General features: G+C 43.0%; 2 protein-coding genes across 6 annotated transcripts in view; one reads left to right on the top strand and one right to left on the bottom strand.

The window, feature by feature from the left end:
* Nucleotides 1-18,278, top strand: part of DRC9 (dynein regulatory complex subunit 9) — a 98,064-nt gene that overhangs the window by 32,131 nt on the left and 47,655 nt on the right. The window contains exons 1-4 of one of the 3 annotated variants that reach the window (XM_083177447.1): nt 12,408-12,638; nt 14,292-14,417; nt 17,139-17,386; nt 17,517-17,645. In XM_083177447.1, the coding sequence (XP_083033573.1) occupies nt 12,588-12,638; nt 14,292-14,417; nt 17,139-17,386; nt 17,517-17,645 (554 nt within the window). In that variant the 5' untranslated portion in view covers nt 12,408-12,587. Of the gene's footprint in view, nt 1-12,407; nt 12,718-14,291; nt 14,418-17,138; nt 17,387-17,516; nt 17,646-18,278 lie in introns of those variants that run through there. The other 2 variants (XM_083177448.1, XM_083177446.1) reach the window with 2 other exon arrangements.
* Nucleotides 6,048-12,427, bottom strand: RPL35A (ribosomal protein L35a). Of its 3 annotated transcripts, none has more exons than XM_083177450.1 (5): nt 12,313-12,427; nt 11,379-11,421; nt 11,143-11,295; nt 6,928-7,072; nt 6,048-6,102 (listed from the first exon to the last, which is right to left on the bottom strand). In XM_083177450.1, the coding sequence occupies exons 2-5, from the start codon at nt 11,387-11,389 to the stop codon at nt 6,079-6,081; spliced, it is 333 nt and encodes a 110-aa protein (XP_083033576.1). In that variant the 5' UTR covers nt 11,390-11,421; nt 12,313-12,427; the 3' UTR covers nt 6,048-6,078. The 3 variants fall into 3 exon arrangements, with proteins under 3 accessions (XP_083033576.1, XP_083033577.1, XP_083033578.1); XM_083177451.1 differs by having other exon boundaries at nt 12,271-12,340; XM_083177452.1 differs by having other exon boundaries at nt 12,275-12,330.

Below are 18,278 nucleotides of genomic sequence, written 5' to 3'. Positions count from 1 at the left end.
TGCTGATCACTATATCTGAGGTGATCAGCAACTTTTTGGGGGTGCAGAGGTTTTTTTTTTTTATATATACCTGTCAGTTGCTGCCAGTTGCACCAAAGGTTGTGCACCTGCTGCCCCTCACTGGTAATCAGTGTCGCATCACTGATCACCTTTTTTTTTTTTTGTGGGTGCTGTGTGGTCTTTTTTTAATTTTTTTTTTTACACACACTGTGATTTTGTGGGTGTCCTGTGGCCACTGTGCGCTGATCAGTGACGTACATCACTGATCAGCTTTTTCGGCACAGGGTTGATCTATTTTTTTTTTTTTTTATCAAATTCCTGTTGCCTTTGAGCGCTGTTCAGTGACAGACGTTACTGACCAACATCTGTGCTCAATTTTTGGTGCAGGACCTTTTTTTTTGTTTTTTTAACCCCTTCATTTTTTTTTTTTTTTAACCCCTTCAATTTTTTTTTTTTTTAACCCCTTCATTTTTTTTTTTTTGTATAAAGTATTTTTTTTGTTCTGCACTACATACACACAACACACTACATACCCCCCGGGTTGAAATAAAGTTTGTACCCCCCCCTACACTATACACGTGTTGAAACATTTCACTACCAGTAACACAAAAATAAAAATGGCATCCCAAATGTCCTCCCAAATGTCATCCCAGTCATCCAGAAGAATGTATTCAGTGGAGGAGGCATATGCCATGCTTGCCTCTGATTCTGACACAGCCAGTGAGGCAAGCGGGGAATTTGAAGGATTCGTCTTAAGCTCCTCTTCCTCCTCTGGTGATGAGGGACCCCCTCAAAGACGCCCCCGTAGAGCAGCTGAGACCCCCCCCCCAATAATTGATCTCGTATGGACCCCACCACCAGACAATTTTGAGCCCCAGGTTCCTGAGTTTTTGGCCATGCCAGGAATCCAATTTGATTCCACAGGTCTCAGAGAAATTGACTTTTTCAAATTATTTTTCTCTGATGATTTTATAAATTTAATGGTGGACCAAACTAATTTATATGCCCAGCAGTTTATTGCTCAAAACCCCACGTCATCATTTGCTAGGTGGACCCCTGTAGATGCAGTAGAGATGATGACGTTTTGGGGTCTGGTGTTTCATATGGGCATAGTAAAAAAGCCACAAATTAGGCAATATTGGAGTACAGATGTTCTGTACAGCACCCCATTTTACCGTATGGCCATGACTCGGACTCGTTTTGAGGCAATCCATAAATTTATACATTACACCGATAATGCACAGTGCCCACCCAGAGATGATCCCACCTTTGACCGGCTATTCAAAGTCAGGCCGGTCATTGATCATTTCAGTGCCAAATTTGCAGAGCTATACATCCCTGAAAAATTTATTTGTATTGACGAGTCCCTTATACATTTTAAAGGAAGGGTTAAATTCCGCCAGTACCTTCCCAGTAAGAGGGCAAGGTATGGCATAAAAATGTATAAGCTGTGTGAAAGCACCACAGGGTACACCCACAAGTTTAGGGTATATGAAGGGAAGGATTCAAGAATTGAACCGCCAGAATGCCCCCCCTCCCTCGTAGGTGTTAGTGGCAAAATTGTCTGGGATTTAATGCACCCCTTCCTGGATAAGGGTTATCACCTCTATGTGGATAACTTTTACACCAGCATCCCCCTGTTTAAGGCCCTTGGTTCAAGAGGTACAGCAGCTTGCGGTACTGTGCGCAAGAACCAAAGAGGCCTCCCCAAAACGCACATTGCCCAAGTAATGAGAAGGGGTGAAAGCAGGGGAATATGCACCGAAAATATGTTGTTGGTCAAATATAAGGACAAGAGGGATGTCCTTATACTGACAACAATTCATGGAGACAGTACCACCTCCATCCCTGTACGAGGTACCAGTACCCACACCTCAAAACCAAATTGTATCCTAGATTACAATAAGTACATGGGCGGAGTGGATCTTTCAGATCAGGTACTGAAGCCGTACAGTGCCCTGCGGAAAACAAATATCTGGTACAAGAAGCTGGCCGTGTATATCATCCAGATGGCACTGTATAACGCTTACGTGCTATTCCGTTCTACCGGCCAGAGGGGGACATTTATGCACTTTCAAGAGGAAGTCATAAAGGGCCTAATATTTGGGAACCAGCAGGCAGAGGGCCCCAGTACTTCTAGTACTGGGCCCCGTATTGTACCAGGGCAGCATTTTCCCAACGAAATCCCCTCCACTGCAAGAAAGGGCAGGACACAAAAAAGGTGCAAAGTTTGCTATAAAAAGGGAATAAGAAAGGAAACTATTTTCCACTGTGAAACTTGCCCCGACAAACCCGGCCTATGTATAAAGGAGTGTTTCAAAATATACCACACATCGATGGATTATTAGGTTCATCATTTCACCGTGCATCGGGGGTCTTGCTAATGCCACATAGCACCCACCATTCATTCCACCAGAATCTGAGCTGCAAAATCCAAAAATCACTCCTTCCCTTCTGAGTCCTGCCATGCACCCAACTGGTATTTTTTGGTCACATGTGAGTCATTGCCGTACTCTGGAGAAATGGGGGCACAGATTTTGGGGTGCTTTGTCTCCTTCATTCCTTGTGAAAATGAAATATTTTGAGCCAGAAGTACATTTTTGTGTAAAAAAATGTAATTTTTCATTTTCACAGCCCAGTTGTACCAAAATTGGTGAAACCCCTGGGGGTTTAAAATGTACACTATACCCCTAGATGAATTCCCTGAGGGGTGTAGTTTGCAAAATGGGGTGACTTGTGGGGGGGGTCCACTGTATTGGTAATGCAACATAGCACCCACCATTCATTCCACCAAAATCTGTGCTGCCAAATCCAAAAATCACTCCTTCCCTTCTGAGTCCTGCCATGCGCCCAACTGGTATTTTTTGGTCACATGTGAGGCATTGCCGTACTCGGGAGAAATTGGGGCACAGATTTTGGGGTGCTTTGTCTCCTTCATTCCTTGTGAAAATGAAAAATTTTGAGCCAGAACTGCATTTTTGTGTAAAAAAATGTAATTTTTCATTTTCACAGCCCAGTTGTACCAAAATTGGTGAAACCCCTGGGGGTTTGAAATGTACACTATACCCCTAGATGAATTCCCTGAGGGGTGTAGTTTGCAAAATGGGGTCACTTGTGGGGGGGTTCCACTGTATTGGTAATGCAACATAGCACCCACCATTCATTCCACCAAAATCTGTGCTGCCAAATCCAAAAATCACTCCTTCCCTTCTGAGTCCTGCCATGCGCCCAACTGGTATTTTTTGGTCACATGTGAGGCATTGCCGTACTCGGGAGAAATTGGGGCACAGATTTTGGGGTGCTTTGTCTCCTTCATTCCTTGTGAAAATGAAAAATTTTGAGCCAGAACTGCATTTTTGTGTAAAAAAATGTAATTTTTCATTTTCACTGCCCGGTTGTATCAAAATTGGTGAAACCCCTGGGGGTTTGAAATGTACACTATACCCCTAGATGAATTCCCTGAGGGGTGTACTTTGCAAAATGGGGTGACTTGTGGGGGGGTTCCACTCTATTGGTGCTTTGGGAGTCTTGCTAATGCAACATGGCACCCACCATTCATTCCACCAAAATCTGTGCTGCCAAATCCAAAAATCACTCCTTCCCTTCTGAGTCCTGCCATGCGCCCAACTGGTATTTTTTGGTCACATGTGAGGCATTGCCGTACTCGGGAGAAATTGGGGCACAGATTTTGGGGTGCTTTGTCTCCTTCATTCCTTGTGAAAATGAAAAATTTTGAGCCAGAACTGCATGTTTGTGTAAAAAAAATGTAATTTTCCATTTTCACATCCCAGTTGTACCAAAATTGGTGAAACCCCTGGGTGTTTGAAATGTACACTATACCCCTAGATGAATTCCCTGAGGGGTGTACTTTGCAAAATGGGGTGACTTGTGGGGGGGTTCCACTGTATTGGTGCTTTGGGAGTCTTGCTAATGCAACATGGCACCCACCATTCATTCCACCAAAATCTGTGCTGCCAAATCCAAAAATCACTCCTTCCCTTCTGAGTCCTGCCATGCGCCCCACTGGTATTTTTTGGTCACATGTGAGGCATTGCCGTACTCGGGAGAAACTGGGGCACAGATTTTGGGGTGCTTTGTCTCCTTCATTCCTTGTGAAAATGAAAAATTTTGAGCCAGAACTGCATGTTTGTGTAAAAAAAATGTAATTTTCCATTTTCACATCCCAGTTGTACCAAAATTGGTGAAACCCCTGGGGGTTTGAAATGTACACTATACCCCTAGATGAATTCCCTGAGGGGTGTACTTTGCAAAATGGGGTGACTTGTGGGGGGGTTCCACTGTATTGGTGCTTTGGGAGTCTTGCTAATGCAACATGGCACCCACCATTCATTCCACCAAAATCTGTGCTGCCAAATCCAAAAATCACTCCTTCCCTTCTGAGTCCTGCCATGCGCCCCACTGGTATTTTTTGGTCACATGTGAGGCATTGCCGTACTCGGGAGAAATTGGGGCACAGATTTTGGGGTGCTTTGTCTCCTTCATTCCTTGTGAAAATGAAAAATTTTGAGCCAGAACTGCATGTTTGTGTAAAAAAAATGTAATTTTCCATTTTCACATCCCAGTTGTACCAAAATTGGTGAAACCCCTGGGGGTTTGAAATGTACACTATACCCCTAGATGAATTCCCTGAGGGGTGTACTTTGCAAAATGGGGTGACTTGTGGGGGGGTTCCACTGTATTGGTGCTTTGGGAGTCTTGCTAATGCAACATGGCACCCACCATTCATTCCACCAAAATCTGTGCTGCCAAATCCAAAAATCACTCCTTCCCTTCTGAGTCCTGCTATGCGCCCCACTGGTATTTTTTGGTCACATGTGAGGCATTGCCGTACTCGGGAGAAATTGGGGCACAGATTTTGGGGTGCTTTGTCTCCTTCATTCCTTGTGAAAATGAAAAATTTTGAGCCAGAACTGCATGTTTGTGTAAAAAAATGTAATTTTCCATTTTCACATCCCAGTTGTACCAAAATTGGTGAAACCCCTGGGGGTTTGAAATGTACACTATACCCCTAGATGAATTCCCTGAGGGGTGTAGATTGCAAAATGGGGTGACTTGTGGGGAAGGTTCCTAACTTTTAGCACTTATGGTGCCTAGAAACCTACATGGTGCCTAAAAAAAAATCTCATAAAAAGGAGGCTCCAAAATCAAGTAGGTGCTCCTTCTATTATGAAGCCTGTGGTTTGGTCAACGTGCACACTAGGGCCACATATAGGATATTTTTGAAAACACAAGAATTGGGGGAATCAATTTTTAGTCACATTTCTCTAGTAAAATCTACTGTATTTGTTAGAAAAATGTATTAAAATTGAAACTCTGCAAAAAAAAAAAGAAATTTTGAAATTTCACCTACACTTTCTTTTAATTCCTGTGAAACACCTAAAGGGTTAACAAACTTCCAAAATGCTGTTTTGAATACTGTGAGGGGTGCAGTTTTTGAAATGGCATCATTTATGGGGGTGTCTCACATACAAGTCCCTCAAAGTCACATCAGAACTGAACTGGTCCCTAAAAAAATCAGTGTTTGAAATTTTCTTGAAAATTTAAGAATTTGCTAGTCATATTTGAAGCCTCCTAGTGTCCAAAAAAATGAAAAGGGGGTTGAAATAATGATGGCAACATAAAGTAGACATATGGTCTATGTTAGTTATTAACTATTTTGAGTGGTATGATTATTTGTCTCACAAGCAGAAAATTTAACATTTTGCATATTGCTAAATTTTCCATTTTTTCACGATATTTTGGTATTTTTCACAAAAAAACACAGACTGTATCGACCAAAATTTACCACTAACTTGAAGTACAATGTGTCACGAGAAAACAATCTCAAAATCACTGGGATAAGTAAAAGCAAAAAAAAATTATCCCCACTTAAGTGAGACATGTCAGATTTGAAAAAAAGGGCTCTGTCATGAAGGCACAAACTGGCTCTGTCATGAAGGGGTTAATAACCTCCACACACCACTCACACGCATACTACAATCAATACATCACTAGCTAGTGACAAATGCCATAAACATACAAATAGATCAAGAACGGTATTTTATTTGTACAGAATGTTTAAATCCTTGAAGGGTACATCATCTGCAAAGAGAAGAATAGGTTAGGATAAGTACTTTACAAGCAAATACATTGTAAGGATCAAAAACATCCCATACACTGTGCATCAGCAACTACAAATTACCAACAGGAAAAAAAAAAGGTCTTACAGGCCGTGAAGTCAGTAGAAACTTTAGAATTAAATGACCAAACTGCTTTGCTATAAGTATTCTCTCTATCTACTGCACCCTTCTGCTTTCTGGAAGATAATGATCAGGGTTTTGTTCAGCATAATATAAAAAGGTCTGTAGGCAGAGCTACCTATACATACAGTATGTCCTTAGTCCTCATTGTACGTTCTCTTTAGTTCTAATATACATCCTATGTAGCGGTTAAATCCAGTTTGTTCCATATTTGCCTGGTTTCCTTATAAAGAAATGTGATAAATATACTTAATGTTCAATCTAAGTAGCCTGATTAGGATGGTGATCAAGGAGACTTGCTACAGGAAATGTGTCCTTGATTTATACATTTGCCATTTAGAAAGCTGAGCAGTAGTAAAATAAAGTAGAAGGGATGGCATACCGACTCCACAGCCCTGCAGAGCTTACATTATCTTTCAATGGATACCCAGTTAAGCTGTCCTCTATTCAGGTCATTTAAAGAATAGTCTTCTAGTGTTGACCGTTTTCTTACACTTAAAGTCTGGTCAGTGGATGGTGGTATTTTAGAGGACAAAGCTTTTAATCTGGTTTCAGTACATCTATTGGGCTGCACAAGTGCAGCATTAATGCAGATGTTATCACACACTTTGAAAAGCAAGCCTTTTCATAAATCAAGAGAAATGACCATCACATCTCCTGCACTCACCACACGGATTCTGTGTCCCATGGCTTTGGCAGGTAGATTGGAGCGGAACTTGGCACGGACCATGCCACTGTTACCATGTGCTCTGGTCACCTTCCCCCAAATAACACGAGTTTTATTTGGCTTGCCACCTGGAGTCACCGTGTTGCTTAAGAGAAAAAAAATAAAAAAAAATCAGAATTTAGATCGGCACGAGGCATGCAAGGTTTGAGAGAATGCAGGCGAGACAGAATTTCCTCACTTAATATAATAAAGCATTGTCTAGACCAGGCATGTCCAACGTTGGCCCTCCAGATGTTGTGAAACTACACATCCCAGCATGCTTTGCAATAGTTTTAGCATTCTCTAATAGCAAAACAGTGGCAAAGCATGCTGGGATGTGTAGTTTCAAAACATCTGGAGGGCCAACGTTGGACATGCCTGGTCTAGACCCTTGATGGCTAGCCTTGACACTCCAGATGTTTTTAAACTACACACCCCAGCATGCTCTGCTTCAGTTTTGCTATTTTGGCCATGCAAAATCTGATGCAGAGCATGCTGGGATGTTTAGTTCAACAGATGGAGTGTCAAGGTTAGCCATTAAGGGTCTAGGCCAAATGTTGGTGCACAAATGTAATAGTCTTTCATAGTCCTAGTATTGGTGACCCCCCAACATATTTGTCAACATGAGCTGTTCATAATAACGTTTGACTAATACCCCTTTTCCGATTGCATATCTAAAATGAGCTTTTGTGCAGGGACAAACGCAGCAGCCCCCCCCCCCCCCCCCCTAATGCTGGGCCCTCCCCTTTGACCCTTTTGTGACTTCAATCTGGTAGTTTGGACTGGAAAAAAAGGGCTTTTTTTTGTTGACATTCATAGGTTTCACAGAGCTTTCCCGGGTTTAGTGGAAAAGGCTCTGACCCGGGTATAACACGGGTCGACGTGTAGTGGAAACTGTGTTTAAAGCCGGGTGCAACATGGGTTAGATCAGTGTTCAAAATCCCAGGTTGAACACGGACTCAGGTGAAAAAAGGTTATAAGTATGCAAAGCAGATGGAACATTATTTTATAGAAAGGTTGTTTTAGTTTGGATACAAGGAACACAGACAAATTCAGTGATGTCCTCTCAATCATTAATACAACAGCAAAGAGAATCGACACAGTGTGGCTATTACTTATTCCATAATATGCGATTTGAACAAAATCGTCTCTCATCTACCTGCACTTTAGGCAGATGAGAAAATGTGAGGAACTATGCATGGGAGCGCACAGTAATGCGTAAAAACTAGACTATGTGGATGATTTGTTATTCTGAAATTGTCCACAGCTTAAGGGAGTGGTTGACTCGGGAGCCAGAAATGTTTTCAGAAAGAGCTCTGAAGAGAGCAGTCTTAAAAACAAAAAAAAAAAACTTACATTTTATTACTATGGTGCTGAATATTTAATGTCTAATATCAATTCAGATCAATTCGAGCCATTCAGTTAAATTGATGATTTTTTGCCTGGGCAAAATAGCAGGAATTTTTACCCCAGTGAAACCGCACTGGTGAAAAGAACTTGATGGGCAAATACGGCCATAATTGATTACACGGGGTTCAAAAACATCAGTTTTCTTGGCCAGACGAAAAAACTGTTCCAATTGAATACCCCCCTTAACCCAACCAGTGGAACAAGATAAAAAAAATTTAAGCCTAGTTCTGAAAAACTACTGTATCACCTACAGGTTGCAGCACAGAATTGAACAAGCCAATGTGTAAACAATTACAACTTCAGGTAGCATGTAAAAACATTGCAACTAGTAATATAATCCTAAAGAAATTTCTACAATCAGAGACAAAGGAGGAGGATGAGGAGGGAATATAAAACTGCTTAAGAATTGACACAAAATGGAAGTGTTCTTCACTGACCTGTATGAACACCAGTCCAGTGTACTATGCAAAGCGGTCAGATTATAAGGTGCCCATACACGTCGAGATATGGGGCTGTACTTTTTGTGCTTTAAAAAGTGCTGTGCGATTCTGGCACTTGTAGGGGGATGCAATGCGAACCCCTTACATGTTGCGGGTGCGAAGCTTTTTTTTTTTTTATAAAGTTGATAGCTACTAATGGACATCGCATCGCATGTACTCCTGTACTGATGCAATGAAGCACAAAAAGTACTGAATGCAGATACTTTTATTGCAGGTACATGGCGCGATTATAGCACATGAGATGCGTTTTGTACTTTAAAAGTACAAAACGGATGCGATAATCGCAACATGTATGGGCACCTTTAGACAGATTCCATCCCACATAATTTAAAGATTAAGCTTTAGAAGCCTTAAGGCAGGCATGTCCAAACTATGGCCCTCCAGCTGTTGTGAAACTACAAGTTCCATCATGCCTTGCCACAGTTTTGCTATTAGGGAATGCTAAAACTATGGCAATGCATGCTGGGATGTGTAGGGCCACAGTTTGGACATGCCTGCCTTAAGGCCCCCATCCACTGGTGTGATTTCAGCACCTTTAATCAGATTTTCGAGGCATCGGGAGAGTAAAAAGCTGCACCAAGATTACATCAGATCCCGCAGCGTGGAATGGGATTGCATGCTAAAGTACCACTTGCGATATATATTGAAAGCAATCCTGCTGCCCAGGACCTTCCAAAACAGCTCAATGTGGATTGGCTGCGGCTTCTCCCTCACAGAAGTTGCAGTAGTGGATAGTGGGTTTTACTCAGTTCAGAAAGGATCACTGTACAATAATGGAATTGCCATGGGGAGCCAGATAATCGCCTGCACCAGAAAAACAACATAAGGGGGAGTGTGTCCCCCTTATGTTGATATGGCTGGTCTGCTCCAGGTTGGCACACCCGAACACTTTATTAATACTTATGTTTTCCCTATCACATTGTATGTATTATGTTAATCACACCTTCACTTCCTTACATAGCATTTATGTGCTTCTTATTAACCCTTACTAATTTTCATTTGTGTGCTGCCCGGAGTACTCAGCCTGTGTCGGTATGTTGGAAGCCCACACCCCAGACCCATACCCAGTATTAGGGACCCTTAGTGACAGACGCCTTGACGAACGGCCTGGGGGCTTAGCCCTACATCTGCAGATATACGCAACCAAGATCTCTGTATTATCTGATTATTATGTTGATATCTCTCACTCAGTGTGCAATTGGGATACAAAATGTTTTTTTTTCTAAACAACTTACCCCAACAGAATTTGCAACATTTGCTTTAAGGAAAAGCAAACAACAACTATGTGGAACACATTAATATGCCATAGGACCAGTAAGGTCCTTTATAACACCGGTGCGAATGGAAAGAATGCTCCGTCACTGCATCTTCTTTGTGCTTTACAAAGTTAAACCACCCAACATTCAGCCAGGTCATGTGAAACAGGAAGAAACAGGACCTCCAATGGACTACAACCTAAATGTTGTGAACCCGCTAGGATAAGTGCAGGGCACCATGATGTGGGTGTGACGGTCCCGTCAACGTCACCACTTGGAGTGGGCCTGGCACCTGTGGGGAGCTGGGCTTCCCCCAAAAATGTTTCCTTTTGTTTTTGGTTTCCCCGTTCCAGGATTGACATACCTGTTTTTTTGCAGCTGCTACTCAGTGAGACAGCTCTTGTATATTGCACCCCATGCGGGTATAACCTCTATGGCGCAGCCAGAAAGCGATACCCTTAAAAATTCCCTCAAATTACCTGATGTGAATAGATGCCATGCACATAGCATCTATTCACACAGCGATGGCAGAGGCAGGCGGTTAGAGCAGGGCGCTGCTAAAGGCAGGGAATGTTTTGCCATTTAAAAATCAGACATGGTAGAGCAACCAGCTAACAGCCTAGCATGAACACACATTATATATATATATATATATATATATATATATATATATATATATATATATATATATATATATATATATATATATATATATATATCTATCTATCTTTCACTATGCATGTAAATTTAGTACCATAGTGTCGACGTTTACAATTAAGCCCACTATACCACACATTTCGTAGCAGCACACCTTAGAAGGACCACACAAGTAATGACCAGATGTTTCTACACACAGACCAAGTAAGAACATTTACCATAAGCGTTATAGCAGTTTCAAAATATACTGCAGGGATACATTTACTGAAAATACTATGACCACTGTTAAACACATGGATGTGATGAAGGATAATAGTCACAATAGAGGCTAACTGCAGGGTCGAAATACTTACTTCTTTGCTTTATATACATAGGCACATCTCTTGCCCAAGTAATAGTCTGTTTCATCTCTAGCATAGACCCCTTCAATCTTCAAGAGGGCTGTGTGTTCCCTCTGGTTTCTGAGGCCCCTCTTGTAGCCAGCAAAGATGGCTTTGCACCACAATCTTTAAAACAAAAAGCCCATCATTAAGATCATATTAACAAAATAAAAGTATCCCTAATGTTAATTACATCCTTACATACATACCTCCCAGACATGTTGACTTATTAGCGTCCAGATGCAGGTAGGACTGTTAAGAAAAACAAAACACTTGTCAGAATACAATATCTCCACTAAATGGTCAGTCATCACTACAGGGAAGGTTACAGCAGCGAATTCTCATAAGTAGGGGAAGTTAACTTTTAGAAGCTTGGAATTTCCTTGCTGTGATTTACGTTAAAGTATCTTCCCAAGCTTAATTGGTAGTGTGCCATTGATAACAATGTAAAATGATCCACAGCCTTTACACTCACATACTACCAGACACTTCTAAATACATCAGAACGGTTTAGCTGGACCGTCCCTGCAGCAATACTGAGTGTACATAATTCATGCACAGCACACATACACAGCTTAGCAGTATTTCCAAGTCCGTTCTCAGGAAAAGTTAGCAGTGCATGTTTTCCAGATCTCATAGTTGGTGCACACCTGTAACCAACACTGACATGCACAGGTAGAGATAATTCCCGAGTAACAGATACTGAGATCAGCACCACGCGCCCTGCTAACAGACTTTGGGAAACATTGGCGGACATGTAGAGAATAAGACATTGCAGTGAATTGGACTCTCAACAGTAAGCACCAAACAATAATAAAAGAGCACGTAGTGGGAGCCGGGACCACGGGCTAACAGGCAACCGGTACCAGGCAGCATTACTGGGCTATGAACTCTCCCAGCAGCGCTATGGTCTTAGGCCTCCATCAGCGAAAACGCCGGCCGTGAGCCAGGAGAAGCTGGGGCACAGGAGGATCTGTCAGCACAATCTGCACGGGATCCTCGCCATCCCGCCGCCTACATCCCCGTCACGTCAGCTAAGCGATGCCCCAGAGGCGGCGTGCTCTGCCCGTGTCACTATATCCCGGAGAGCAGGGCTATTACCCACGGGAATCCGCTCTTTCACCGGACAGAAAATCATCTCACCCGCACTGGCAGCCAAGATGGAGGAAAAGGAAGGAGGCCGCGATGCACGCTGGGAAACGAAGCGTTCGGTGCGTGAGCTGTCCCTGCTATTGCCTGAGCCAAAACTACGACACGAACAGCAGATGCAAGTGTGGTATTCTCGCACCACATGTACGTCCAATCCTGCAAACGCCGCCGCCAGTGGAAACTAATTATACTCCGTAATATACATATATAGTTACCGGCGGTAGAAAGGCGATACTGATCTGAGGACCCCAGACTGAGTCTGGGTATCCATGGAAACCAAACGCGCCGGCTATACGTCTTCACCTGCAATTGCAGAGCAGGTAAGTGCACGCTACACTTCTTATCACCTTATCATGCGATGTGGCTGTTCGGGTTCTGCTATAAGACGTCATCCATAGGGTAAGAGGGAAAAAGTCTGATCCTCAATAAATGTCAATGTACTTAATATATTTCAGTCATGATCCGGCTTTTACCCACATCCGTTTCCATCTTTATAATGCATTAACTATGATTTCCGGCCTTTTTAATACACTAGTATACAGTCGCTAGGTCTACAAGCATAGATGTGCCTTAAGATCCTATCCACGATCTGATCAGATAGGATCGTGGATAGGATCTTACGGCACATCCGATTTGCATCCTATCTTGACTATATAGTGCAGATCTGCACTATATAGAGAAGGCAGCCAAGACTTTTTGGCTTACGATACGTGAACGCGCATCGGGATCGCAAGGGTTAAAACCCTTGCGATCTGCATCCGATGTTGACTATATCGTCAACATCGGAAAGGAAATCGGACCGTGAGTACACAGCATAGGTCGACATGCAGGAAGGTCGACATGCAGGAAGGTCGACATGTCATTAGGTAGACATGGAGAAGGTCAACAGTCAAAAGGTCGACATGGAGTTTTTCACCTTTTTGTAGGGTTACCAACTCATCCCTTTAATCACATATAAATTACACAGGTTCTGTGGCAGTTTAAAACCAGGTGAAATGGAGTCTTGAGGTGTGGCAGTTTAAAACCAGGTGAAAGCCAGCCACAGAACCTGTGTAATTAATATGTGTCCCGGATTAAAGGGATGAGTTGGTAACCCTACCTTTTTGTTTTGAGCCGACGTGCCAACAGGTGGTATTTCATGCCCTACGTGGTGTCATCAGGCGTGGTGGTATAATAAAATAGTGTGCTGAGCATAGCCCTACATCAGGCGTGGTGGTAGAATAAAATAGTGTGCTAAGCATAGCGAGGCACTGCACCCAAACCATGGCGAGTGCATCGAGCCATATGAGGGGACGCAGTGCTACGTTTCAGTGTCCATGTCAACTGTGTCGAATTACGGGCCAACCCAAAAAAGTGAAAAACCCCATGTCAACTTTTTGACTGTCCACCTAATGCTTGTGTCGACCTAACACACGTCGACCTTTAGTCATGTCGACATTCTTGCATGTCGACCCAATGATACATACCCAATACACTTTACATGGTTTCCAGGTTTTTTAATGCATTTACTATGATTTCCGGCTTTTCTAATACACTTAACATGGTTTCCGGCTTTTTCAATGCATGTACTGTGATTCCGGCTTTTACCTACACCCGCTGATTTGTTGTCATGGGCCACTTCTCTGGCTCACTTCTCCTCCCCTGTCACTGTTTCATACATCTACCCCAAGGTCCAGTAACAGCAATAGTGGCACAACAGCTAGCAGCATGCCTTACTATCTCCTTAGCTTTGTATCCCCACTACAGCTGATGGGACGCAGTTCCTTTTATTTAGAAGATTAAGGTTAATACAGTGGTACTCAAGCTCAGTCCACAGGACCCCATACAGGTCACTTAAATTTGCATGCTCAGTTGTGATGTCAGTAAAGTAGTTCATTCATAGATGCTTTGGTATAAAAAACACATGTACTTATAGAACATTGTCATCATCCTCATATTTATGTTCCACAAATGTTACATTTGGCCCCTTATAGGACAAGAAGATGGAGTCATTTGCAATGATGGATGTCTTGCGGGTATGCACAGTGCTGGAGGACAGTCTGGATCAGCTTTCTATCCTAGGATATATCATGCCAGTCTCTTACCATGGCCGAGGTGATGTGAGTAACAAGAGATACCTTACTGTTGGAGTGACATCAAGAAGGACAATTTTACTAGTTGTGGGCTACTAATTCCAAAAAGATGATCACTCATCAGCAGGACTAGTAAACATTCATAGAAAATGATTATTAGAAACCCAACTTCATATTTAGCAAAAGCAAGGTATGTCATTTGGAAAAGCCCAACATCTTTGTTTTAGTTCTTCAGGAATATATATGTGCTAAGAGAATATACAAAACATAGATACTGCAGCTTTGTTTTAGCCTATTTTTTTACCTTTAAATGAGTACTTCTTATTTGTGTAACAATGCAGTGTGCTATTACAATGTTTTCTCTCAGGATAAGGAGGACAGTACATTACCTTGTATTGAAACAAAATGTTGGGCTGACAAGTGTTGTAATGTAGCTTATGTTATGTTACTGTAATGGCCCATATAGTGATTATCAGTGGCGACAACTGGGTTAGCAATAAACAGATTCTTCATTTTCACTCTGCTTGACAAGTTAAGACATGCAGCAGGCAGGCAACGCATTTTTGACTAAGCCCATGGGCAAGTTTGATTAGGCCATTTTGGCCATAAGCCAAATACACTGTGCATATGTGTGGCTTAGTCGAAATTGCCTTGCCTGCATACCCTATTTGGCCAAGTGATAGCAATGCTGCGGATCGCTATCCCCCGCAGCTAGACAATTAGGGGGATATCAGTTTGAAGTACAAATCCCTACCAAATCTAATGGCCCCCATAGGCCGACTTGTCCTTAGGACAAGTCGGACCCAATTCGCCTGTGAGCCTCCCGGCAGCTCCCCGGGAGGCTCACATACAATTTGGCACTTGATGAGCCAAATTTTACATGTGATAAATCGCTTGCAATTTATCACATGTCGGGGAGCAGGGGGCGGGCGGTGAGGGGCAGGGGGCCAAATGTGATCCTCATCAGGGGGAGCAGCGGGGCGGGCAGCGGGTCCCTGAGCGCTTAGCTGGCGGCGCCGGCAAGTGCTGACCTGGCCGGGCGATGTGATCACAGATATCAGCACTGCGGGACGGGCAGTGCAGTGGCGGGTTTTAGATTTTTAAAATACCTGTCAAATGACTGGCCATGCTCGGATTGGCTGAGAGCTCTCAGCCAATCCGAGCACGGCCAGTCATTTGACAGGTATTTTAAAAATCTAATACCCGGCCCACCACATTGCCTGCCCCACCACCCTCCAAGGTAAACTGGATACCCTATCTGGACCAGCCTACTACCGTTGAGGAGGTCACCAACTGCGCAGGACTGTGCCCCAAGAGTGGACGGTAAATCAAAACCTCTTCCCATCTTTTGGGACCTTCTTAAAGGGCTTAATAGGAATGGACAGACCCCACGAGTACTTTATACCACACCAATATACCAGGAATCATGGGACTTAAAGTCTAGTGCACTAGCATCTTTTTAGTGTTTTACCAATCAATTTCAGTATACAGTTTATTATTACTACTGCTTATGTTTACATTTAATTGATTTTAATTTATGTGATCACTGTACATTAATAAATTGTCTTTTATATTGGGAAACCAGTCCAATTGGCTTTAGTATTCTAATATTAGCGCTGCTATTTGTTTTTCTTGTTTTGTGTAAAACCATGTGAACTGCAGTTGGGGCAGGTGTAATATGTAGAGAGAGAGTAAAGGCCCCCATACACTATGCAATTTTGGGACGATGTCATCCGATTTTGGGCCGATAACCGGGTGAAATCGGCCCAAAATCGCAGGTGTGTGATATCTGATCCGATCCGATGCGCGGTCCCGTGCGCATCGGACCGGATCAGGGAGGTCGGACGGTCAGCACATAAGATCACGTCTGACCTCCCTACCTGCCCACCTGAAAGGCATATGCATGCAGACTGACCGGGGGAGCAGTGGGCGGGCAGCGGGTCCCTGAGTGCTTAGCTGGCGGCGCTGGCGAGTGCTGACCTGACCGGGCAGTGTGATCACAGATATCAGCAGCGCTGCGGGGCAGGCAATGTAGTGCAGTGGTGGGCCGGGTATTAGGTTTTTTAAAATACCTGTCAAATGACTGGCCATTCTCGGATTGGCTGAGAGCTCTCAGCCAATCCGAGAACCGCCAGTCATTTGACAGGTATTTAAAGTGCCAAAATATTAGCAGCGCTAATATTAGAATACTAAAGCCAATTGGACTGGTTTCACAATTTAAAACACAATTTATTAATGTACAGTGATCACATAAATTAAAATCAATTAAATGTAAACATAAGCAGTAGTAATAATAAACTGTATACTGAAATTGATTGGTAAAACACTAAAAAGGTGCTAGTGCACTAGACTTTAAGACCCATGATTCCTGGTGTATTGGTATGGTATAAAGTACTTGTGGGGTCTGTCCGTTCCTATTAAGCCCTTTAAGAAGATCCCAAAAGATGGGAAGAGGTTTTGATTTACCGTACACTCTTGGGGCACAGTCCTGCGCAGTTGGTGACCTCCTCAACGGTAGTAGGCTGGTCCAGATAGGGTATCCAGTTTACCTTGGAGGGTGGTGGGCGCTCAGAGCTTGTGAAAATCTGCTCCTGTGCAGCTATCTCTGCCCCTGCTTTCTGTGACTGTCCCCGGATCCCGTGGTGAGATCACATGGTTTTGTCTATTAAAGACAGAATTTGCATTTGTGAGTGGACCAGAATCAGGTCCAAAGTCACAGTCGCGTAATTATCACTTGTGTGATTTCAGATTGTTGGAAATGAAATTTGTAAAATTTTGAAGACTCAGAGGCAACTGGAGGGAAAGTTTGAGGAACTGATTGGCAACCGTGCAGATGCCCAATTAGCGCCACCGCCAGTGTCACACAAGTTGCTATATTTGAAGGAGCAGATGCATGAAACAAGTGAAAAGCTGAAAACGAGCAATATCCAGTTTCTGAAAGCGGTCAAGCAAAGTCCTTTAACTTCTGATAACCTAAAGAAGGTCCAGGCTGACAGGTAAGGCAGCCACTTTGTTCCCAGTGTAAGAGGAACCAGGCTGATACTGAGAATGCCCAAGACCACAACAGTGATATTATAACCCATATTAACTGCGCTATCAGTCACAATTCTCCATTTGCTTTAACAGACAGTTCGCAGCGGACATCATTGCTGATATGTTGATGGAGCTGGAAACCTCAGGGTCCTTTCTGAGCCTACAGCGTGCTGTGGCCATGGAGAAAGAGAAAAAAGAAAACTTCTACAATACAGTAGCAAGGTAAAAATAGGTACACTCGCTGGTGCCATACAAAGTGAGGGTGAGGAGATAGAGCGGGTGAGGTGCGGTGAAGTGCATGAGAAACATACAGATGATGGGCCTCATTCAAGACGACTCGGTAAGCAGCGAAATTCGTTGCTTTAGCAAAATTAGCTGAATCAGCCCTGCTATGTACAGAGTGGGTGTGGCAGCTGCAAACACATGAGAGGAAGCACATAGGGTGGATATGGTGCCACCAATATGTGAGAATTTGGGTGTGGAGCTACAAATAGATGAAAGTGGGCACATAGAAGAGTTACTGAGATACATACAGGTGAGAATGGGGATATATATATATATATATATATATATAGTTACATAGTAGCTAAGGCTAAAAAAAAGACTTGCGTCCATCTAGTTCAACCTAGGATGTTTATAAAAGATTGACAGATTATATTTCTCATATGTGCCCATGGATGTTTTTAACCAATAAGTGCTTGTCCAACCTTATTTTGAACGTATTTAATGTGTCTGCCGACACCACCTCTCCAGGAAGAGAGTTCCAATGTTTGACTGCTCTGACTGTAAAGAAATTTTTTCTTCTAGCTGAACAAAATCTATATTGGCCCCTGATGTATTTGTACATGTTGAGCA

The sequence above is a fragment of the Crinia signifera genome, chromosome 3 (genome assembly GCF_055691185.1).
Source record: "Crinia signifera chromosome 3, ASM5569118v1, whole genome shotgun sequence".
NCBI lineage: Eukaryota > Metazoa > Chordata > Amphibia > Anura > Myobatrachidae > Crinia > Crinia signifera.
Note: the sequence above shows the minus strand (reverse complement) of the source record. Positions and strands in the feature narration are given on the sequence as shown.

Excerpts from the sequence above, each read along its gene's own strand:
- RPL35A (XM_083177450.1), bottom strand. Across the intron at positions 7,073-11,142 it reads TATGTATATAAAGCAAAGAA|CAACACGGTGACTCCAGGTG; the intron begins GTAAGTATTTCG and ends TTTTCTCTTAAG. Across the intron at positions 6,103-6,927 it reads TGGGACACAGAATCCGTGTG|ATGATGTACCCTTCAAGGAT; the intron begins GTGAGTGCAGGA and ends TTCTCTTTGCAG.